Genomic DNA, 25,525 nt, shown 5'->3' on the forward strand with positions numbered 1-25,525 from the left:
AAGAGGGTTACCTCAGATTACAACAGGATCTGGACCAGATGGGCCAATGGGCTGAGAAGTGGCAGATGGAGTTTAATTCGGATAAATGTGAGGTGCTGCATTTTGGGAAAGCACATTTTCGCAGGACTTATACATTTAATGGTAAGGTCCTAGGGAGCATTATTGAACAAAGAGACCTTGGTGTGCAGGTTCATAGCTCCTTGAAAGTGGAGTCGCAGGTAGATGGGATAATGAAGAAGGCGTTTGGTATGCTTTCCTTTATTGGTCAGAGTATTGAGTACAGGAGTTGAGAGGTCGTGTTGCGGCTGTACAGGACATTGGTTAGGCCGTTGTTGGAATATTGTGTGCAATTCTAGTCTCCTTCCTATCGGAAAGATGTTGTGAAACTTGAAAGGGTTCAGAAAAGATTGACAAGGATGTTGCCAGGGTCGGAGGATCTGAGCTACAGGGAGAGGCTGAACAGGCTGGGGCTGTTTTCCCTGGAACGTCGGATGCTGAGGGGTGACCTTATAGAGGCTTACAAAATTATGAGGGGCATGGATAGAATAATTGGACAAGTCTTTTCCCTGGGGTTGGAAAGTCCAGAACTAGAGGGCATAGGTTTTGGGTAAGAGGGGAAAGATATAAAAGTGACCTAAGGGACAACTTTTTCACGCAGAGCATGGTTCGTGTATGGAATGAACTGCCAGAGGATGTGATGGAGGCTGGTACAATTGCAACATTTAAGAGGCATTTGGATGGGTATATGAATAGGAAGGCTTTGGAGGGATATGGGCCAGGTGCTGGCATGTGGGACCAGATTGGGTTGGGATATCTTGTCGGCATGGACAGGTTGGACCGAAGAGTCTGTTTCCATGTTGTACATCTCTATGAGTCTATAAATAGTCTTATGTGATATTTTAAATAATCCATTCTCCTAGCCAGTGTGTAGAGAGAGAGAGAGGTTTCTATTACCAGTTCGAATTCACATTATCATTCATCAACATATTGGACAGAAAAAAAGATGGTGGTTTTTCTGAGAATGAGAAAACCACTAGCAGAAGGGGCAATTTATGCTAAATACAAAAATATATATTAAGCCAACATATAAACAAAAATAATGTGCATAATGACATCTGGTGCACAAGGGAGAAATCTGACCCCCATGGAAAGTGTTTGGCAAATGGAGAGTGTATTGCTTGAGACCCATTCACTTGATCCTATCAATATATCAATAACCCTGCCTTCTTTTGAACATGTTCCCCTTGCTCACTGAAGTATATTTTATATAATTTTTTGATCTCCATTTCCAAAATGTTAGTATTATATTGCAAAATATTGAATCAACATTTCATTGCATAACATTTCAAGTTAACTTAATTGTTGCATGTATTGTTTGAGAATTTGCTGTAGTTTATATTTATTCTAATTGGAAATTGTGAAAATCAGTCATTTGTTCCATTGCTTTTGCAGATCTCATGAGCTTTGACTCTGTAGAACCTTCTGGTGAGAAACTTAGTCATCCTACAGCTAGCAGACCAAGGATGCCAGGGAGGAGGCCACCCAGTGTTTTTGTTGCCAGTCACCCTGTGAGTTTGTTTTGTCCTCTTTTAATAAACTTTTGCAAAGGGAAATACTTTAGAATTCTGTTTTACTTAAGTTGAACTTGTAAAACTCCACAGTAGCTAAGTGGGTGAAGATATTTTCAGGGGCAGTACTAAACAAACAAAAAAAAGAAGGTCCAAATTAATTTCCTGTCTGTACACAATTAACTAGGATGGCAATGGGATTGTGACATTGGTCTCAGCGGCATTGGGAAAAGAGGAGGTCAATGTATTACTTTTGGTTAATTGAACTGGAAGTGCTAGATTAAGATATGCTGATGATGAACTATGATGGCTTAGTCAGTCAGATTACATACTAATCGTCTACTTTATGTGCAAATAATGATCAGTTGCCAGAAGCAACAAGGCCCTGAATGTATGTTTGGAACTATGGCAGGTCAAAGTGTCAAAAAAAACCCCAAGGTAAGTGCTGGATGAGAGATTGTGAAAACCTAACTGGTGCTGGTGGCAATGCTTTTGGGACAAACTGTGTTTCAGAGTGAGGATGGCAATAGAGATACGGCAGGAAGAAAGTGGTAATGAAGGACAAAGGCCTGTTTGAAAGAAGATAACTTTCCAGGACCAATCTCAAAATCTAGCAAGAGGATGGCTAATGAGTTAGTATTGAAAATAAATGACACCTAGGATCAGATTCTTTGAAGGTGAAGGGATTATATGGTTAGTAATAAGCTGTAGGATGGCTGAGATGCTCCAAAGGGTTTGTTTTTGTTTTGGATGTCCGTTCTTAGCTAATCTCAGAAGCTAACTAGAGTCAGGCTTGAAAAAGGTATTTAGGATCGAGGAGTGAATTTGTACAACTCAAAGGGAACATTGCTAATACATCTTTTTCAAGACCCCATTCTTTCAGATAGAAATTACTTTTTTAAACACTAGAATTTCAACCAAATTCTAAAGCCTTGAACTAAACATCAAACTTTGAAATCACGTTCCTTTTTAAAAAAAACCTTGTAGTGTAGAAGAATTCTGCTTGTGTCACCTGGTTTAAAAATTCAGCTGATAAGAGCTGTGGGAGTATTATGGTTACATTATGAGACTTCTTATAGAGATATGGAAAAGCAGTTTTGACTCTCCCAAAGAAACCAATTTGCTTGGATTGGATGGAAGACCAAATGTCAGTGATATGAATATTGGTTTTCAGTACTTCCTTGTCGGTTTTAACAGAGATGAGAAAGGCAGGCAGCCAATCTATTATCCCCAATTCCATGAATCCACAAGTTACCCATTAGGTGGCAACTCATCAGATACTTCTTGGAAAGTTAAGTGTCCTGCATCTTGAGTTCCACGTTTTGTGTAAGCTTTTTGTCTTGCACAGATTAGGACATTTCTCAAGAATGTGAAGTCAAGGGTAAAAAAAACCCAACATTTTAGACTACATGAGAAGAACTGGTTAGCAAGCAGACTCTGGTAGTGATCCTGTCATGAACAATGCACACATTAATGATGATTGACAGTTAACTGCCGGTCTTTGTTAAATTTTAAATTGGGCAGCTTGATTGTTATTAGTCAATACTTGTCACCATTTCTGATGAGTTGCAATGGGTGCAGTGTATGAATGTGTTCTGCAAAGAACTGGACCTTGAGTTAGCCACCAGGATACATGAACACCAGCTAGCCACAAAAAGACACGACCCCCTCTCCCTCAAAGCTCTACACATGGATGAAAAAAAAACCACCATTTCGACTGGGACAACACATCTATCCTGGGACGTGTTAAGCAAAGACATGCCAGAGAATTCCTAGAGCCCTGGCACTCCAACCACAATGCCATAAACAAGCACATAGATCTAGATGCCATCTATCAACCCCTCAGAAAATGAACAGGAAATGACATCACCACAAACCCCAGGAACCCCATCCAGGAGAAAGATATAAATAGAAAGCAGGAGACAACAGCTTCACCACTTGGAGGTCGCCACTGATGATGTTACCTAGCCAGGTACAGCTCAGTGAGCAAACCTACACCCTTAACCTCAACCTGAGCGACAAACCTTCACAAACCTTGCGTGGACCTTGAGTATTAATCTATGTATTTCCAGTACTCAGTACAGACTGTGAATCCAGCTGACAAATCCTAAATTGGTTGTCATTAAAAATCTTCTATGTTAAAGAATATCCAGCAAATGGTGTCTCTCTAAACTGGTCAAAGAATATGAAAGAAAGCAAGTATAGGATACTGAAATGGATGATAAACCATGATCATATTAAATGGTGGAGCAGACTGAAAGAGCCAAATGATCTGTTCCAGGTAATATATATGCCATGTTTCGATGTATGTCCAATTGTAGAATTATATCTAATGTTGGGCACTCTCGTTTACAAGCACAATTTGGATGGGTCAGGTCAGTACCTTGCTTGCTATCATGCTGTTTGGCACAGTCCGGAAGCCTTGCGATGTGTGACCTAAATACCAAGCATCACACCATCATTGAAATTCTACCACATTATATTGATATAGGTCAAATGTCTTTTTGGCTTGACAGCAGCATCTTGTTAGTGGTGAGTACCACTCGTGTTTTAACTGCAGTGTCGCAGCACAAAGCTGCTGGCTTTGCCTCCTGCCCAAGCATTTGAGATTCCTTACCGTTCCTGAGATGCATGGACACTTCAATATCAAGAATGAATATCTTCAGATTTCATGAATTTGCACAATTTACTCTTAAAAAAGCTTTAGATTGACTTTATGCAAGAATCTACTAAACTCAAGATTGTGCCAGTTTCCAATTGGAAACATTCAGATAATGTTGAGTGAGACAAGCTCCCATGATCAAATGGACATTTCTGCAACATGGGATCGAGCATATTGGTAATACAACTATTCATTCGTGTCACGCCCTAGGCTGCTCTTAGTCTGAGGTGTACAGATTTCTTTTTTGACTTGATCCATTTATGCCATTCTAGGGTGGCACTTTGGCTCAATGGTTAGCACTTCTGCCTCAAAACGCCAGGGACCCCACTTTGATTCCACCCTTGGTGACTTTATGGGGTTTATACATTTTCCCTGTGGACTGTGGGATGAAACGGAGCACCGGAGGAAACCCACACAGACAAAAGATGTGCATGTTAGGTAGATTGGCTATGGTAAATTGCCCATAGTGTTCAGGGGTGTGCAGGCTAGATGGATTAGGTAGCGTTTCAGGGGTGGGGGGAGGGGCGAAATGCTCTTTGGAGGGTCAGTGTGGACTCGATGTGCTGAATGGCCTGCTTCTACACTGTAGGGACTCTATGAATCTTTATTGCTTCAGTAGGTAACTGATCATAAACAGCGGTCAACTGAAACATGCCTACATTGGAAATTACTAAAACAGAAGCTGCTTGGCCTGCAGTTAACAATGATATTAAACGTACTACTGTCTGATGTACTGTCTAAAAATGAGAAAACTATCCTTGTGCATGGTTTCAATTTTGGTATCCCTTCAATTCACATGAAACAGGAAGAGATAATTGATCAATTTGAACTTCTTTACTTCCAACTATCCCAACACAAGTCCGAATCCAGTGAAGAAAAATCTTAGAAGGCATATTGCAACATTGTGAACAGCTTGTCTGATGTTTCACATGCAACGTGAATATCTGATATTATAGTGAGGTCTCAAGGCCAACCTGACTAAATGTAGCACTTAAACCCAACAAAGGACCAGAAAATTGTCTTCCATATCTGGTGTAACAAAAATCAGTAAAATTACATGCTGTTCCCAAAGACAGACACAAATTTGTATCCATTAGACATGTCACTTTGCATGACCATATATTATTACTTGAAAGTATTTGCTGGATAGGATCCGTTCTTATGGCTCACTGTGTCCAATGAATGTATGGGTTTCCCAAGATGCACAGAGGTGATATCCTTTTACATCTGACTATGACTAACTCTGCACATCATGAGCTGGCCAAATGGTTACGTGAATTGTTAAACCAGTTTTGAGCAAGTTTATTTATATGCTGAAGGATTTCTTCATATTTCTGAAGACCCTACAGGGCTTGCATTTTCATAGCAACTCAGTGTACATGTGCTCATTTGAAATTTCTAGCCTATTAATGAATGTACCATCAAAGAAACCATAGCCATGCATTGTGGCACTAGATGGTGGCAAACAAAATCCATCATTGGATGATCCATATTCATTGAATGTTAGAGCTCACTAACTCAAGGAGTTGAGTTCCACCAACAGCTTACATGCTCATATAGATGGTACGGCCATGGGATCTGAATAGGCCCAGCTCTGTCAAATGTCTTTGTTGGATTCTTAGAAATGCGTCCTGAATAGAATGGCTTCTGACCTTATACAGCTTGTGTACTTCGAATATGTTCATTCCTGATAAAGGGCTTTTGCCCGAAGCATCGAGTTTCCTGCTCCTTAGATGCTGCCTGACTTGCTGTGCTTTTCCAGCAGCACTCTAATCTAGACTATTTACAATATGTAGATGATGCATTTACCATAGCTGAATCTGCAGCTGCAAGGAATAATTTGCTTATTTGTCTTAATGGACTCCAACCTGTGCTCAAATTCACCTTTTGAAATGAAATAGTCAAATAAGCTCCTTTTCCTCAATGACTTGGTAGCAAAATGGGCGAAGGGGTTGCCTACTACTGTCTACCACAAAGATACCTTCACCAGTCAGAATACACTTTGGGATTCCTAACGTTCCATGCACTGTACAATTACCAAGAGCTTCACAAATAATGTCAGAGCCATTGTTCATTGTACACAATTGATGAAATAGGGTATATCAAAACTAATTTGATGGATAATGACTAATTGGTCAAATCATCAGTTAGTGTAAACTGTGCAAACTCATGAAATGCCCCACGGTAATCACTGTTGATCCTGAAAAATGCGAGATCCATCTCCAACAAGGTAAGCCAGCTCAAACATTGAAGCTGAAGCTAACTGTTTCATGCTACTGTTATGCAATAACATCACGAATGGTACACCTCACCGACAGGATGGTACAGTCAAGCTGAGAGGAAGTTTCTTAGATGAATAATATACTGTAACAATTTCAGGACCAATGTGACACCAGATATGTAACCCATATCTCCCAAAGACTGGCAGCTTGTATCAAACAACTTGTCCCTCTAATTGTTCACAATAAGCAAGGTGAATACCTGACCTCCCAGGGTGCACTTGGAAAGCCTACAACAGTGTCCAACAATAAATGCAATTCTACAATTGATAACATTTGCTGAGAGTCCTTAGTGGGTAAAGAATTATGCTGACAACCAATTTAGATTTATCATTGGGGTCTGTAAGGCGCGCGCGCGCGCACGCGCGCGCACACACACACACACACACACACACACACACACACACACACGGAAACTGCATCAATTAATACACAGGGCACTGTTTGCACAAAGAGAGCATCATACAAGTATTATATCTGTTTCAGCTGAGAAAGGTGACAGCCATTTGTTAGTGCTCCTCTTAAGGCAATGTTCTGATCAATCGGAGTCACTCTGCCGATTTTAAAATTAAAACAAACCCTGACCTTTAACTAGCAGTAATTATTAATGGGTGAGTTATCTATGGCAACATCTCTACCAATCAGCACACTCCCCTCATGCAGTCCAGATGATGGTTTTACTCTTGAATTGCTATTCTTGGGAAGTGTCCTGATAAATGCAAGATGAACACTTTGGACAAAAATGCGTCTTTATTCAGAAATATTTAAGTTCTGTGATATTTGTATTCAGCCTCTGCTGGTTCCCCTTTATCCTACCAGTTTCATTCTGTTAAAATTCTTTAAATTCCCTGTCATAAAGAAACCATGTTGACTTTATATGATCATACGATTGTGATTTTTCTAAATACAGTCAAACAAATTCTAAGTAAAGACAGTTTGCATTCTGCAAGTGAAGGTCTAAATTCTTCAATTGCTTTAAAACCGATTTGCATTGAAGAAACCTGCATTGTGGCAGAATCGACTGTATCTGTAATTCCAGACCGATAGTAGTCTGGTTAATTGTACTCTGAACTGGCCAGGTAAACTACTTATTTGTGTTGAAGAGATTTGCTTTTGAAAAGCTGGTGCTGAGCAATCAGCAAGGGCAATAAGTGTGGATCTTTGTCAGCGGTACCCACAGCCTGTGAATCTTTTCAGAAGTATCTATGCTCAAGGCATTGTGCATGCCATGTTCTTCAGAATAGTGTGTCTTTTTCTTTTTGCTGTGGAGTATGAATGATGATGAAAACTCTTATTTATTGCCCATCTCTGGTTCCTATGACAGCTGAGTATTAAACCAGATTAAACCACCATGTTCACTGTATGTATGGACGTGAATCATTGTACAAATGAGTCAGAGGGATGACTATTGTCTTATTGGAGTGATGGTCCTTCTCTCCTCTAACAGTTACACATTCCAGTATGAATTGCTGGGTTTTCTGTGCAGACCAAGGATCAAGCTTCAGGGTTCTTGTATTGCAATATGCTAATTAGTGTATTTAGCCACAAAAATTATTAAGGAAGCCCTGTAATAACTCCAACATTGAAAGAAAAACAGTTGTAAATCATTAAATTGATTCTTCCATAGCATTTCTCTTTGTACAGTAGCATTTTGTTCATGAATAAATGGAAAATCATGTTTTTAAAGAATATTTTGCAATGATATTTAATTATTTCTCTACTGTATTATAAATATCACAATTTTGTCAGCTTCGTGAAATTTTTCCATATAAATAATAGGAAAACTGAAGCCAATTACTTTGGTCTTCACCACAAGGTCTGCTCCCTTGCTATTAATTCCATTCTACCTTGAAATTTTCTTAAGCTGAACCAGACTGTTTGTTTGTAACTAGCTTAAATCACTTTTCTTAGATTCCCTACAGTGTGGAAACAGGCCCTTCAGCCCAACAAGTCCACACTGACCCTCCAAAGAGCAACCCACCCAGACCCATTCCCTTACATTTACCCCTGCACCGAATACTACAGGCAATTTAGCATGGTCAATTCACCTAACCTGGACATTTTTGGATTGTGAGAGGAAACTGGAGCACCCGGAGGAAACCCGTGCAGACACGGGGAGAATGTTCAAACTCCACACAGACAGCTACCTGAGGTGGGAATTGAACCCGGGTCCCTGGCGCTGTGAGGCAGCAGTGCTAACCACTGAGCCACCGTGTCGCCCCACTGAACTGTGCCATCATTGATACAGCCTATTTTCATCATTGTAACGTGAAAAATCTCTGCCCCACATCTCCTTTCTGCTGAAATTCTCTTCTATACTTTATCTTTTGCTGTATCTACTCTGACAGTATCTTGGCTGCCACATCATGTACCATCCACAAACCTGAGTTCAATGAAACTTCTGCTGCATCTGAACTGAGTAAATGCTGTCCCCCTTTCATCCCTGATCCTGCTGATTTGGGTCCTGCTTAGAGAGCACGTCAGTTTTAACTTTCCTCTTTTCAATCTGGCCCCTTCTTGCGCAGCCACATCTGAGAAATCTGCTTTCTTCTACTTCCGATCTCCTGGGTTTTTCCAGTATTTAATTTTTTACTGTTGATGTTTGAGCTACAAACTGCTGTGGCCAAAAGCTTTGTAATTCTTCCCTATATTGCTATGACTTCACTACTTCACTTATTCTCCTTTTTAAGTTACATCTGAAAAGCTGTCTCTTTCCCTGGAGCTTTTAGTCCTCTGCCCTGATATCCTGTTGTTCAGTGTCATATTTTCAAATACTACTATTTGAAGCACGTTATGCCTCTCATATAACTGAATGTTCCAATGTAAATGGTGGTATTGAGACACAAAATATATTGTTTTCAAACAGATTTGTTTTACTACAGTACGTATTACTTTCTGCACATACCAATGCGAGTTGCATTTGATCCTTTGAAAATCCATAATATAACTGCAAAAAAAACTATCATACTTATTAAATAAGAGGACATAAATCTGATCTGAAGCATGCTTTTCCACAGCTTTCTCGGATTTAAATTCTCAAAAAACAACTAATACTAGCTATTTCTAAGTGGGTCCGCCCATTTTATATTGATTTAAGTCTAAGATTTGCAATCTAGTATGAAATTGTTATTTTAAAACACTGTCAGCTGTCTGAACGTAAATAAGAACTATTCGCTTTTTGTGGAAGGAAGATTTTTTTGTAACAAAAACAGATATTGCTGGTGAAACTCAACAGGTCTGGCAGCCTCTGTGGTAAGAATACAGAGTTAACATTTTGAATCCAGTGGCTCTGTATCAAAACAGTTACTGGACTCAGACCATTAACCCTGCTTTCTTCCCACCAATGCTGCTAGATCTGCTGAGAGTTGCCCCAGCAATTTCTGTTTCTGGTCTGCAGTTCTTTGTTTTGTTTTTTTAATTTTTTTTGTAGTAGACCGGTGTAACTGGAAAGGCAAAGGTTGTATTTCATATTTCATTATCAAGTTATATTGCATTGAGAAGCAATGCAGATTTCAGCATAGTGTACTAGTTGACAACTTCTGGTTGTCAAACAAAGTCCTTAACGTCTTAAAGCAAAATAACCCCTTGTTTTCCAGGGTTTGGGTGAGAGCCATTCAGATAAAATCTCAAAAATGATCAAAGAAGAGGAAGATGAAGAAATTGCCAAACCAAAGTCTTCTGAGATTGTTAAAAAGGTATATTTTGTCCAACAAAATTTTATCAATTATATGTAATTAATTAAATAGCGATTTCAAGTCTAGGAAGCATATTAAGCTGAGAGGAGACAAATAATGTTTAAAAAAAAGCAAATTATTTATACAGTGGGTGGTTTGTGTGCGCAGTGAACATCCTGAGGAAGTGGTGGGTTCAGTTACAACATTTAAAGGATATTTGGATAAGTACATGAGTAGGAAAGGTTTGGAGAGGTATGGGATTCTGGATTACTGGTGCTGGAAGAGCACAGCAGTTCAGGCAGCATCCAAGGAGCAGTAAAATCGATGTTTCAGGGAAAAGCCCTTCTGGAATAAAGACAGTGAGCCTGAAGCGTGGAGAGATAAGCTAGAGGAGGGTGGGGGTGGGGAGAAAGTAGCATGGAGTACAATGGGTGAGTAGGGGAGGGAATGAAGGTGATAGGTCAGGGAGGAGAGGGTGGAGTGGATAGGTGGAAAAGGAGATAGGCAGGTAGGACAAGTCCAGACAAGTCATGGGGACAGTGCTGAGCTGGAAGTTTGGAACTAGGGTGAGGTGGGGGAAGGGGAAATGAGGAAACTGTTGAAGTCCACATTGATGCCCTGGGGTTGAAGTGTTCCGAGGCAGAAGATGAGGCGTTCTTCCTCCAGGCGTCTGGTGGTGAGGGAGCGGCGGTGAAGGAGGCCCAGGACCTTGCATGTCCTCGACAGAGTGGGAGGGGGAGTTGAAATGTTGGGCCACGGGGTGGTCTGGTTGATTGGTGCGGGTGTCCCGGAGATGTTCCCTAAAGCAGTCTGCTAGGAGGTGCCCAGTCTCCACAATGTAGAGGAGACTGCATCGGGAGCAGCGGATACAATAAATGATATAATAGGATGTGCAGGTAAAACTTTGGATGTGGAAGGCTCTTTTAGGGCCTTGGATAGAGGTGAGGGAGGAGGCGTGGGCGCAGGTTTTACAGTTCCTGCGGTGGCAGGGGAAGGTGCCAGGATGGGAGGGTGGGTTATGGGGGGGGGGGGGTGCATGGATCTGATCAGGTAGTCACAGAGGGAATGGTCTTTGCGAAAGGCGGAAAGGGATGGGAGGGAAATATATCCCTGGTGGTGGAGTCTTTTTGGAGGTGACGGAAATGTCTCAGACCCCACCCCTCAAACCGTAACAAGGACAGAATGCCCTTGGTGCTCACCTTCCACCCTACAAACCTTTGCATAAACCAAATCATCCGCCGACATTTCCGATGTTTCAGGTGAATCTTCTGGAAACATTTAGCTTAGAGCTCCAAATGTGGTCTTTAAATGTAACGTTTTAAAAGTTAGTTAGAATCTCATCAGTCAGAATTGCTGAACGATTTGTGTGTTTGTGATTTTTAATTCTTGCAATTTGTGAAATTCAAAGTGTTTGGCTATATTTAGGACAGATAAATTATGTCATTACTTCATTTTTCATTATTATAGCCATCATTGAAACAGAATACTGGAGTAACGAATTTGACTGAGCTGAAAGATATAACTGAAATGCCCAATAGGAGCAAAACAACAATCGAAGATCTTAAGGCTCAAATGGCTGACCTAATGGCATTTGTTGAGAGACTAAGGACTGAACACAGGTAATATTACTCTTGTATTTAATAAGTATACTTGTAAAAAAAAATAAAATCAATGCAAGTAACATAATGCATTTTTATTTAATAAATGTATTTTTTTTAAAGCAGCATTAAATTGCAGAAGTTTGCATGTTTTACAGCAACAAATGAGGTGATAACTCATTACTGCATATCTGGTAAAACTGAAAAATAATTTCTGCTGGCCAGACAGTCTTTATTCCAGAGGTGGTGAGAGTTGTGCACGGTGACCCTGCAGAATCCCCATCACAGCACTCTGAGGGGATAGCCTAAAAAATTGAGTTTTCCACTGAATAATTATATGCCTGGAGCACTTTTGAAAGTCTCCTTTTAAAACCTGTGAATTATGTCAAATAGTTACTGAAGAAAAGCACAACCTAACTCCTGAGTAACTATTGAACTGACCCCATACCTATCACATACATCACCAACCATCTTCCAACCCCACTACCAAAAAGAGAACTACACACCACCTAGGACCTGACACCAGCCAATTCCTGTCGCTCAGTTAACTTTTTTTTTCATAAATAACATAGACTTAACAGGCCAAAGGATTTCTTCTGTACGACCAGAATACTGACACCAACCTCTTGATGGATTTGAACCTAAGTGGCAAGTCTGTTATGTGACACTTTATCAAAGACCTTTTGGAAATCTGTATAGGTCTCATCGATGGCATTACCTTACTTGACCACCTTTTGTTACCTCATCAAAAAAAATCTTGAGCCAATCACTTGAACATGATTGACATTGAGCGAGCCCAAGTTGGCTTTCCTTAACTACTACACATTTCATACAAGTTACTATTAATTTTTGAGGTTCTAACTTCTAAATCAACTGGCTTGTTGCTGGGCTTACCTTTGTCACACTTTTTTTTTCCCCTGAATGAGAAAATGTAACTGCATTTATAGGTGAAATCTAATTGCTCTGGAGTAGGTGGTGATGAGCTGCTGCCTTTGTTCTCTGTAGTTCTTAAGGTGAAGGGACACTCCCAATGTGGTTAGGGAGCTAGAGACAGTGAAGGAGCTGTGATATACCCAAATCAGGATGGTATATGGCTTGAAGGGGAGCTTGCAATCTATTCTAATGACTTGGAGAAAGACTACAAGAGGGATGAATCTATGTTTGATGCCTAACAAAAGTAGATGACGGCATAAGCAATGAAGAGGACACAGATAACAAGTAATATAGAAGGATTGAGTTAACAATGCGGTGGCTGTTGGAGTATAATGTGGGTAAATGTGAGGTTATTCACTATGTTAATAATTTCAGAAAACTTTTTTTTAAGTGCTTGAAACTTTTGAAATGATGATGTTCAGGAAGACTTGTGTGAACTTATGCAAAGAACCCAAAGTTAATAGACAGTATAGCAAGTAAATAAGACAAATGGCCCATTGAAAATAGATTGGAGTACAAAATTAAGCAAGTTTTCTTGATTTTACTTGGTCAAGAGCACACTGGGAGTGCAGTTTTTGTCTCCGCATTTCAGAAATGGTTGACTTGCGTTGTGGCAGTGTGGAGCAAATTTGATATTGAGCAATGACTCAAGACAAAGACCAGTGTTATAATGTTGAGCAACCTGGGTTATAACAATGAGAAACAATCCCCTGAACATGCAAGAAAGGTTCTGAAACTGCTTAACAGGATGGACTTTGAAAGGTGCCTGTCCCAGGCTGGAGGATCTTGCCACCAAGACACACTCTCAGGATGAGTAGTTGATAATTTAGATCGGAGATGAGCAGATCCCTTTTCATTCAAAGGGATTATGAATCTTTGGATTTCTGTACCATAGTGGTTTCCAGGAGCTCCAATGTTGAATATCTCTGGCAGATTTTTAATATCTCACAAATCTAGGGATATGAGGAGCAGGTGGATTTGTGTCTAAACATCCACTGTGTTGTATGGCAGAGGCTTATGATTTATTCCTGCTCCTACTTATGTTCTTAGCAAAACCTAGTCTAATGTTACTGTGATTGCTACCTTCTAAATATTTCCCTACTGTGAATTAACTTGCTTCATTTTCTAGAACTAGTTCTATTTGTGCTTTCTTTTTCCCCTCACTGGATATGAAAAGTACAGATTTATAAAATGGTCATGAGTGCACTTCAGAAACTCATTTCCCTTCTTTGCTTTTTTGTGTAATTATTATCAATAACTGTATTAGGATGATTGAAGTCCTTCATTAATACTATGCTTTAGGATTTGCAACTTCCTGGCAAATTTCTTCCTCTCCTTCCTGTTAGATAGTGGCCCAATACGTGTTCCCAAAACTTTAATGATCCCTTTGTCCTTTCTTAGCTCTGACCAGTAGGTTCTCTCTCTTTTAGCATCTCTCAGACATGCTTTTTCTCTTTGATATGCTGTCCAGTACTGTAATAACTCCTTAATATTGTTACCCCTCCTCCTCCTCTGTACTTTGTAATCATGCCCTGTTCTGCACTATACCCAGAGCATCTCATTTGTCTGCTTCCTATATCTTCCTGCAGCTCACCAACCATGTTTACAGTGTTCTATGTACTCTGAGTAGTTTAGACCTTAATGTATTCTCTCTTATTCTGACACCACCTTATGCCTTCATTTTTGACCTTGTCATTTGACAGAAGAGACTGGGGCTGTTTTCCCTAGAGTGGCAGAGGCTTATAAAATCATGGGGTGGGGGAGTGCAGAACTAAAGGGCATAGGTTTAGGGTGTGAGGGGAAAGATATAAAAGGGACCTAAGGGGACAATTTCTTCATGTAGAGAATGGTGCACATATAGAATAAATTGCTAGAGACATCTGGATGGGTAAATGAATAGGAAGGGTTTGGAGGGATATGGGCCAAGTACTGGCAAATGGGAATAGATTATTTATGGATATCTGATCAGCATGGGCAAGTTGGAATGAAGGGTCTGTTTACGTGCTGTGCATCTCTCTGACTCTTAAGTTTGCTTTCCAGTGTGACTGAAACGGAAGTTGAACTAGCAAGGCACTGATGGTAATTTTTTTTTGCCAAAGTAATAATGTTTTCATCGAAATATCCACAGGAAAGAGTTAACCGAACTAAGGAATGACTTTGAAGAAGAGAAAAAGCAGCGTGCTGCCTTACAGGTATGAGTAAAACACACGCATTTCTTAATACCCTAGGCTGCCAGCTATTACTGCTGAATAAATGTCAGTTGTGCCTCTCAACTTGAAATCAGACAATTGTGGCATTGTGCCCCACTTGAGGGACAGGTTCTCGTCTAGCATTCCAATGCATTACAAAAGGGCTGTTACATTAATCAATCAGATGAGACATTAAACTCAGGTTCTGTTGTATCCTCAAGAGATTCAGCAAAGCAGGTGGAACTAGAGAAGGGTTATGGCACAGAAAGAGGCCAATCAGCCTATTGTCCCTGCACAAACTTGCTGCTGATTTGAAACCCAGTTTCCAACATCCGGTCATTAGTCTTGCTAATTACAGAGCTTTAGGTGCAGGTACAAGCTCCTTTTAAATTAGTTCCAGGGTTTCCACCTCAAGCACTGAGACCAAGGTGAAATTTCCAAATATCTGGGTGAAAATCCTTTTTAAACACCACCTTGAATCTGTGCTCCCCAGTAATTGACCTCTGTGAGGGTAAACTGGTCTTTCCCCTCTGCTCTATCCAAGTCCCTTATTTTGTGAACCTCAATTATTTCACCATTTGGCCACCTCTGCTTTTAAGGAAAACAACCTAAGCCTTTCCAATCATTGCTGATTGTTGCAATTTTCAATCCCTGCCAACATTCTTTTGAAATTATGTTCTCCTCGTATTGCTGTGACCAGAATTGTGTGCACAACTCCATCTATCGCCTGAGAAGTGACTTGTATAGTTCCACTATTACATCCTCACTTTTGTATTCAGTGTCTTGCCCAATGATGGAAAGCACCATAACTATCATCTTTGCCACCTTATCTACTTATCCTGCATCTTCAGGGACCTATGGACATGCACTGCAAGGCATCTTACTTTCCTCCTATCATTCTTAATATCTTCCCCTTTATTGTGTGTTTGATTCCTTTGTCGTCCTCAAATGCATAGTCTCTCCCTCCTTCACTCAATTCCATTTGCTACCCTTGCACCAGTTCAACTAAACCATGAATATGATCCTGCAGTCACTATCTTCACTATCAACTACATGACCAGTCTTTATGTAATCTGCACATTTCTGAATTGTTTCCCAGATTTAAGTTTAACTCATTAATATATGTTACAAACAGCAAGGCACTTAACATTGACCCTGTGGGACACTACTAGAAACTGCTTTAAATTTGCAAAAATAAGCCATTGACAATACTCTATCCCCTGTCAATGAGCCAATTTTGATCTCCCTCCCCACATTCGCCTGTGTCTCGTGGGCTTTCCTTTTTCTCACCAGTCTGCCATGTGGCACTTATCAAGTACCTCACTAAAATCCACCATGTTACCTTCATCAATCCTCTTTTCAATATACTCAAATGTTCAATTCATTTAGTAAAGTCGAATTATTGCTGATTAATCTACCCCTCAAAGTCACAGTCCTCCCTATCCGTAAATATTGATCCTAGTAATTTGCCCACCACCAAGGTCAGGCTGACTGACCTAAAACTATTTGGCCAATCCGTGGTACCCTTTTTGAATAGAGCTTCAATCTTTTGGTCCCTTGTCTGTATCCTGTCTGGACTCGAAAATGCTCCCAAGAGCATCACCGTTTTCCTTCCTGGCTGCTTTTATCAGTCTAGGGGACAATTCAGTCAGCTCTGGTAGTTTATACACTTTCAAAAAGGTCAGTCCCTCCAATAATAATTATTATTCTTGCTTTGTATAATATTTCGCACACCTGCTTTAACTATGTCTTCACCATCCTTCCTCTATGTGGAGATGGACAAAGTACTCAGTAAGAATAATATCTTTGCAAGTTATTTTACACATTTCTGGTAGCCATCCTTTTTGTTTTTACTGTACTGATAAAATATCTTTGGATTTGTCTTAATTTTATCAACCATGCCAAGAAGCATAGAAGATGAGAATATTATTATTTAAACAGAGAGAGACTAATAGAGTATTCTCGCATAGAGGCATTTAAGAGTTCTCATGCATCAATCAGAAAAAAATAGTATGAGTTCAGCAGGTAATAGTGAAGGCAAATGCATTATTGGCCTTTGTTTTCAGGGGAATGGCATATATAAAAACAGAAGTTTTGCTAAACCTTTATAGGGTGCTCTTTAGACTATGCTTAGAAAGCTTTTCGCCTTAAATAAGAAAATAGCTACCGTCATTGGAGGCAGTCCAGACAAGGTTCATTAGGTTGATTGGAGGGCACTGTCTTATGAAGAGAGGTTGAATAGGTTGGGTTTGGAGTCAGTAGGGTGAGAATAGACGTAACTAAAATTCTTAGGGAGCTTGACAGGAATGCTGAGGGGCTTGTTCCACTTGTGAGATGATAAGATGACATAATCTCAGCAAGTTGTTGCCCATTTAAGATAGATGAGAATTTTTTCTCTGAGGTTAGTGAATCTATGAAATTCTTCACCACAAGAGACTGTAAAGTCTGGATTAATGAGAATCTTCAAGGCTGAGATGAAGATTTTTGGTAAGGGAATCAACTTTTCTTGAAGTTGAATGTGATCAGATCAGCCACGATCTCATTGACTTACAGAACAGACTTGACTGGCTGAATGGTGTACTTTTGTTCCTGTGTCTTACATGCTATTTTATATTATACTGTCTTTTTGCTTTCCTAATTTCCATTTTCAGTTTTCAACCCCTGTATTTTGTGTTCCTTTTAAGTTTTCTAATGTATACATTTTTAAAAATAACATGATAAAAGCTCTATTTCTGCTTTATCTCACCTTTTTTATGCTTCTGGATAACTCTGAGGCATTTATGTTGTGTCTAATGAGCCTTACCTTTTTAATACGGCAACTGATTTGCCTCTGAATTTCTTTCAAGTCCTTTTATGCCATCCGCCTTTTGCCGGAGAGTTTTTCAGCTTTTGTAAAATTTATCATTTCCAGTTTATAAGCTTTACTCCTAGTTTTTCTAACAATGTTAAATCTAAATGTAATATGATCATTATCTCCCGAGTGATCATCCGCTGCCCCGCTTATTAACAAAGACTATATTTAGAATTGTGCCTTGGGCTTTTTGCATGCTGACTAAAGAAAGTTATCTGCAGTGCAGTTCAGTAATTTTTGCCCTCCATGCCTTTCACACTGTATCCAAATTAATATTAGGTAATTGAAGTCCCCAGTTATGATTACCATTTTGTTTATGAATTCAGAATCGGCCTACATTTGCTCCTCTAACACACTCTCACTACCTGGGATTCAATAATGCACACATAGCAGTGTAGTTGATCATAGTCTCATTGGAATGTGTCTTTTTTTAAATCATCTCAAGCATGAAAATTTGTAAGGCATTCCTAAAAGTTTTAAATTATCCCTTCACAGTACAGTGTTGGCTGGATTCAGTCAGCCCCTACTTGCACAACTCTTTAGTGTTGAACATTAAAAGTGATTCTTCAATTGAACATTTGCTGAATAATCCTGATTGTGTGAAGATTTGCACGAATTTGTGTTTTTGTGAATTATTGTGAGAGTGAAAGATGAACTGCTTTGGCCTGTCTTTGAGCAATTTTAAAGACATTAGAGATGGCACTAAAGCAATCAATGAAACTGGTAGTCTCTGATCATGCATAACACAATACTTGAGTCGAGCAATCAGCAGTTTATTATTGGGCCTTGAGACTCTTGTGATGCAGTGATAGTGTCCTTCCTCTGAGCCAGCAGACCCTGGCTCAAGAACTATCTGGACACAGAACCAATTGAAGTGGTGTCATACCTGATATTGAGGACTGGTTACCAACAGTCCATTGCTGCAATAAAACCAGTTACAAGTGATCATGAATGAAAATCATTTATGTTTTGCTTTCTGTCTCTGCTGATGCATACCTTTTACAATGCAGTGCATTGTTATGTAAAACTATTGGCTTTTCTTAGCATTGTGTTCCCTGTAAATCCTTTCAATGTATAATTTGTCCACTTCTCCTGTTTGCACATTACTTAATGAAATTAAAAACATATCATAATACATTGTTTATAATCCATGGCTGTAGCCTTTATTATCAAGATTTCTTAACAATTTATTTAAAGTGTTATGTCATTGATTATGCATACTTAAAATTTTGGCTAACCAAATTATTTTTAAAAGGTTGGTTTCACTAAAACAAATCATTTTATTGTCTTCTCACAAACTGACCTGAAATAATTTTGATGAAGAATTACTTTTAATTTTGTTAATTCAAAAACACGATTTATTTTGGATGTTAAATTAAAAAGAAACTACTGCATAACGCATTCAAACATTCAACAAAGGTGAAAAAGCAGGCCACTCAGCCTCTTGAATCCGCTCTGCCATTCCACAAGATTGATTGATTTGTCTGTGTTTTGAGGTCTGCATTCCTATCTCCTCTGTAATCTTTGTGATTTTCTTGCCTAACAACAGTTTATCCACCTCTCCCCTTAAACCTGTAATGTTAAAATAGCATGTAGTTAAGGAAGTGATTAGAGTTCAATGATTCACTGACTGGGAAGATCTAAAAGATGAACACGTTTTTAAAATGAAACAGTTGCAAATTTCAAAAGAACAGGAACAGGTTAAGGCCCTTGTGGCGCACTGGTTGTGTCCCTGCATCTGAGCCAGGAGGCCCAGGTTCAGTTCCCACCTGCTCCAAAAGTGAGTCAAAACCACTCTGAACAGGTTGATCAGGAAATATCTAAAAGGGAAAAGGTGAAACTGGTGTGTGCCACTAAGACTGAATAGCCAGTAAATGTTATACACAAAGCAAAGTGTCGAGGCTTCTGTCTCACCACAAGTTTGAGTCCAAGTTGATCTGTAATATTGCAAATAATAGTCAGAGCAGTTTCAGTATGAGTTAATGGAAGGGGAATGGTTATCTGAGAGTATTGTGTGGATGTAATTCTTAGGTTAAAATACCAATGTATGGTATATAGTTGCACTTTTTCCAAAACAAAGTCTGTTAGATGCCTAAAAGGATTTCTTTCACAAATTAATACCCGTGGGTGTAGTGATTGGAACAGGGTCAGCTGGTGGACCAGATTAACAGATCCAATCAGGGAGCCCTGATTGACTTAAAAAGGTGAGTGTCAGATACTGATACTGGTATGTAGCCCTGAATGAGGCAGTACAGAAGTCGAGATCTGTTCCTGTGTAAATAAAGAGTGACTTGGTGATGGGACACCAGCCCCTGTGGAGTTGTTTCAGTGGCATCAGGTTTGTCAGTTGCAGTAGATTGAGGATTGGTTAATAATCAGTATAGGAATGTATTTATGTTCACAGGCTTTAGTCAATAGAGAACTATACTTGAGACTTGGCTATTCAATCCATTATCTGTGACTTAGATGAGAAGACAAAGTGTGACATATCAAGCAAGGTGGAAAGTGAACTGTGAGAAAAATGCATTGGGACAGGGGCAGGCAAGAATGTGCTAGATGGGAAATTTTAGCACAATGTAAAGTTATGCAATTTGGTGGAAAGAGAACACACTTTTTAAATAAGATCAGAAACTGGTAAATATAAGTGTTCAGGCTAACCAGGGATGATTTTGTACATGGATTGCAAAGTTATAATGCAGTTTTTAACTGTTATTTTATGGGAAATAAATGTCACTGGTAAGGCCAATACTTCTCTACTGGTCTCAGTTGCCCTGCAAAAACTGAAAAAGCAATAGATTTTTTTTATTGCAAAGGGATTGAGCTATTAGAATAACTGTCTCGCCTGCATTAGCAGAGGACCTGGTGGTGCCATACTTGTAGTAATGAATACATCATTAGTCGTCTTTCTTATAGAGACCATAACTTGCTTCCGAGAGAGGCTTGCTAGATTGATTCATGGCTTGAGAGGATTGTATTTTTGAAGACATGTTATAGATAAATTCTACCTAATCCCTGATTCCATCAAAACGTAAAGTTTTCCGAGGGCTTGAGGGGATATTGGAATGATGTTTATCTATGGCTAGAGAGTCTAGAAACAACGGTCAGTAGTCTCGGAAAAAAGGGGTCACTTATTTCTGACTAATATGAGAAGTGTATTCATTCAAAGGGTTTAAATCTTTGAAGTTCGTTACCACAGGGAACTATGGATGTTCAACCATAGAGTATATTAGGGTGAGGGAGGTCAATAGATTTTAGGACACTTGCGAACTCAAGGGGTGAGGGGATCGTGCATGAAGGTGGAGTTGTTAGAAGGTGAGGTATGATGCCATTGATGGATAAGTCCCATGGGCTTCCAGTTACCAACTCCTGACTCTTCCTGGATGTTCAGTCTGCGGATATCTTTGTGACTGTGCAGATGTTTGCTTACATGCCCCAGTCCCAGGCATACCAGAATAGCCAGCCTTTAACAAAGAATGTATGTTTGGATGTTCTCTTTGCCATTAAAGTTAAATGCTCTTGAAATGTTGCATTGCTAAATGATAGTCACTAAATTTCTTTTTTTAATTTACAGCTGGAAATAGATAAACTGAAGAAAGCTGTGCAATCTACGTGAGCTATAATTCCTTCAGATTTGAGACAACTTACTAAGATTCAAGTTGTTCCAAATAACCAGGAAAATCAATACTTCAAAATACTTCCCCTTTTATGATAATCATTGCCCTATATTAAATGACAGATATTATGATATATCTTTATAAAGCTGGGTATAATTGTATGATGTAAATTTTTAGCCAGTAAGATTTTTTGAGGCCTTATCTGCTATTATGCTGAATTTGCAGACTGCACATGGTGAATGTTTAGTTTGCTTCCTGTACTACTGAATCTGTATAAAGGGGTCAGAGATTTTTAAGATGTAGTTTAATTTTTTTAAATGAACCAGTGCTGTTTGTAGTTTTTGCAAAACAGTAAGATTGCCATCTAGGCATTTTCTGCTAAATGGGAAGAAAGAACTTAATAGATCTTAGTTTTATTGTTCTACAAAGGAAAGGAAATTTTGATTTGCTGTATACAATTTATTTTAGCTTTCCTATCCAGGATAAACACTATTGTGCCTGAATAAAGCCTTCATTTGCAAGTATTCAGTGAATATATAAAGTTGGCATTTTAAGGGGCAAAGGAATGTGAACTGGTGACCAATTCCCTATGCAAAGTAAAGCTATGTATTTTCATATTGAAGGTTATATAATATAATTTAAATGTGCATTTACACGTTACTTGCAATAAAGGGAGCTTTTGACCCAAAACAAAGGGTCTGAGGAAATGGGCAAACAAACGTATCTTTAATATGTTTACTTTGAGGAATTATGGTTCAAGATTTCTTTTTTTCTTCTTTCCCCATTTACCTATGGTCCTCTCTACATTCAACTGATAAAAATGCAGTTAGGAATCTACATTTCTGAAGAGGTGGATCAACTCAAAGTTCATTTGCATTTACATGGAACCATTTGCATCTAAAGAGGTTTCATACCTGATACTGGGGACTGGTTGCCAACAGTCCATTACTGCAATACAATTAGTTACAAGTGATCATGAATGACAATCATTTATATTACGATTTCTGTCTGTGTTGTTACACACCTTTACAGAACACAGTGCAGTGCATTGTTATGTAAAACTATTGGCTTTTCTTAGCATTCTGCTCCCTTTCAATCCTTTCACTTTTCTTGTTTACACACGACTTAATAAAATGAAAAAAAGTAATACATTGTTTATAATCCATGGCTGTAGCCTTTATTATCAAGATTTCTTAACAATTTTAAGTGTTGTGCGATTTATTATGCATACTTATTTTAGGTTTTGGCTAACCAAATTATTTTTTAAAAGATTGCTTTCACTAAAACAAATCATTTTATTGTTGTTTGCTCACAAACTGACCTGGAATAATTTTGAAAACTTATTTTTAATTTTGTTAATGCAAAAGCATGATTTATTTTGCATATTAAATTAATTATCCCTTTATATTTAAAAAAACTACCGCATATTGCATTCAAGCATTCAACAAAGGAGAAAAAGGCCATTCAGCCACTTGAAACTACTCAGCCATTCCATAAGATTGTGACTGATCTGTCTGTGTTTTGAGGTCTGCATTCCTATCTACTCTGTAATCTTAGATTCTGTTGCATAACAGCAATCTATCTACCTCTCCCTTAAAAGTATTCAATGACTTTTGCATCTACTGGCTGTGAGGCAGAGTTCCAAAGTTGCATGACCCTAAGAGAATTTAGTTTTCCTCCCCTTGGTCTGAAAAGGATTACCTCTAATTTTGAAACTGCACCTCTCAGTTCTGGACTTCACCCACAAAAAGAAATATTCTTTCCATGTTCACCTTGTCAAAACCATTGAAGATCTCATGCACTTCAATGAAGTCACCTCTCACACTTTTAATTACATTGGAGACAAACTCAACCTGTTCAGTCTATCTTCCTAGGACAGTCTGATTGATTGCAGGTATTAATCTAGTAAACATTGAATTACCTGCAATGCATTTGCATCTTTGTTCTTGCGGCACAGTAGTAGTGTCACTACCTCTGAGCCAGGAGGCCCTGGTTCAAGTCCAACTTGCTTCATTTCTGAACAGGTCGCTTAATAAATTTTAAAAAAAGAGACTTAAACTGCATGTATTTGAGATTTTGGTTCACCTTGTATATCTGAAGTTACAACATTTTACTTTTATAATGAGAGGAATTAAACATAAAAGGATCGCACCACTCAATTGTTGTCTTGATCATTTCTGTACCTGCACAATGACCTTGCATCATTCATGCACTAGAATACCTAACTCATTCTGCACCTTAGAATTGCACGGTCATTTTTTAAGTACCAATTAAATATGTATGTTTTCCCATTTTAATATCACTTGTCAAGCAATACTGGTAATTTATCATAAGTTGAAATATTAAGCAACTGTTTTTGTTCAGTTACTACCCGTACCTCTCGTCAGTGAAGTACCTATCTTCAAACTCTCACCAGCAATGGTTCTGTCTTCCTGATGTATCAGTTGTTTTACCCCTTCTAAAGTAATGTGGAATGGGAATAGCTCCAGCATTTGGTCCTCCAAACTCCTGGAATGAGGCATCACTTATAAGTATGATCTCCTCAATTTATCATAAAATACATCATTATTAAAATTAGCATTATAAATGAGTTTTAAAATGACTATTAAATTTTGATTTTTAAAACTGTTGTGTCCATCAGTAACATCCTCTGTGTGATTCTTGCAATCACAGTATATACCAGTAACTATTATTAATGAGAAGAAATCTAAACAGAGCCTCAAAATTCTGTACTTTAAAACACTTTGTACTAGGGACAAAGCAAATACTACTAACTGACCACCTACATTTATATTGAATCAGCATAAATTAAACATGAATTAACAGGAAAATAGTGGCCAATTATAAACTATAAATTACACAAAGCATTGGAGACCATTAGCAGAGATCTTTTTGACTTTGCTTAGTAGTACCTTTAGCATATTGGTTACCAAACTTGATATAGATCTTCAAAACTACTCCTTGCAAAGAATTTCATCTCCTGTCCTCGTGATTCTTAACAGGTAATTTTTGGAATCCATTTTACTCGTGGAAATGTCACACTTGCAAGATCAATTAGGTATTGTTTGTCATGCTCCTGGTGCAACCAGTTGGTGCCCTAATAGTTACATGAATGAGCATGAAGATTCATAGATTCTCATAGAGTCATACAGATGCACAGCACGGAAACAGACGCTTCGGTCCAAATCATCCATGCTGATCAGATATCCCAACTCAATTTAGTCCCACCTGCCAGGACCTGGCCCATATCCATCCAAACCCTTCATATTCATATACCCATCCAGATGTTTTTCAAATGTTTTAATTGTACCAGCATCCACCACTTTCTCTCATTCCATACCCATACCACCCTCTGAGTGAAAAAGTTGCCTCTTAGGTCTCTTTTATATCTTTCCCCTCTCACCCTAAACCTATGCCCTCTAGTTCTGGACTCCCCCACAGCAGGGAAAAGACTTTGTCTATTCATCCTATCCACGTCCCTCATGATTTTATAAACCTCTGTAAGGTCACCCCTCGGCCTCCGACGCTCCAGGGATAACAGCCCCAACCTGTTCAGCCTCTCCCTATAGTTCAATTCCTCCAACCCTGGCAACATCCTTGTAAATCTTTTCTGAACCCTTTCATGTTTCACAACATCTTTCCGATAGGAAGGAGACTAGAATTGCATGCAATATTCCAAAAGTGGCTAAACGAATGTCCTGTACAGCCGCAACATAACCTCCCAACTCCTGTACTCAATACTCTGACCAATAAAGGAAAGCATACCAAATGCCGCCTTCACTATCCTATCTACCTGTGATTCTACTTTCAAGGAGCTATGAACCTGCACTCCAAGGTCTCTTTGTTCAGAAACATTCCCTAGGACCTTACCATTAAGTGCATAAATCCTGCTAAGATTTGCTTTCTTAAAATGCAGCACCTCACATTTATCTAAATTAAACTCCATCTGCCACTTCTCAGCCCATTGGCCCGTTTGATCAAGATCCCATTGTAATCTGACGTAACCTTTGCTGTCTATTACAACTTCAATGTTAGCGTCATCAGCAAACTTACTTACTATAGCTCTTGTGCTTACATCCAAATCTTTTATATAAATGATGAAAAGTAGTGGACCCAGCACTGATCCTTGTGGCACTCCACTGGTCACAGGCCTCCAG

At 39.0% G+C, this 25,525-nt stretch overlaps 1 protein-coding gene across 1 annotated transcript in view; it reads left to right on the plus strand.

Moving 5' to 3' along the window:
* The window catches only part of cd2ap (CD2-associated protein), a 243,817-nt gene extending 220,298 nt beyond the window's left edge, over nucleotides 1-23,519 (plus strand). The window contains exons 16-20 of the mRNA XM_060851280.1: nucleotides 1,453-1,568; nucleotides 10,106-10,204; nucleotides 11,651-11,802; nucleotides 14,843-14,906; nucleotides 21,326-23,519. Of these exons, the coding sequence (XP_060707263.1) occupies nucleotides 1,453-1,568; nucleotides 10,106-10,204; nucleotides 11,651-11,802; nucleotides 14,843-14,906; nucleotides 21,326-21,367 (473 nt within the window). The 3' untranslated portion in view covers nucleotides 21,368-23,519. The remainder of the gene's footprint in view (nucleotides 1-1,452; nucleotides 1,569-10,105; nucleotides 10,205-11,650; nucleotides 11,803-14,842; nucleotides 14,907-21,325) is intronic.
* Nucleotides 23,520-25,525: the final 2,006 nt, after the last annotated feature.

Source organism: Hemiscyllium ocellatum, chromosome 3, assembly GCF_020745735.1.
Source record: "Hemiscyllium ocellatum isolate sHemOce1 chromosome 3, sHemOce1.pat.X.cur, whole genome shotgun sequence".
NCBI lineage: Eukaryota > Metazoa > Chordata > Chondrichthyes > Orectolobiformes > Hemiscylliidae > Hemiscyllium > Hemiscyllium ocellatum.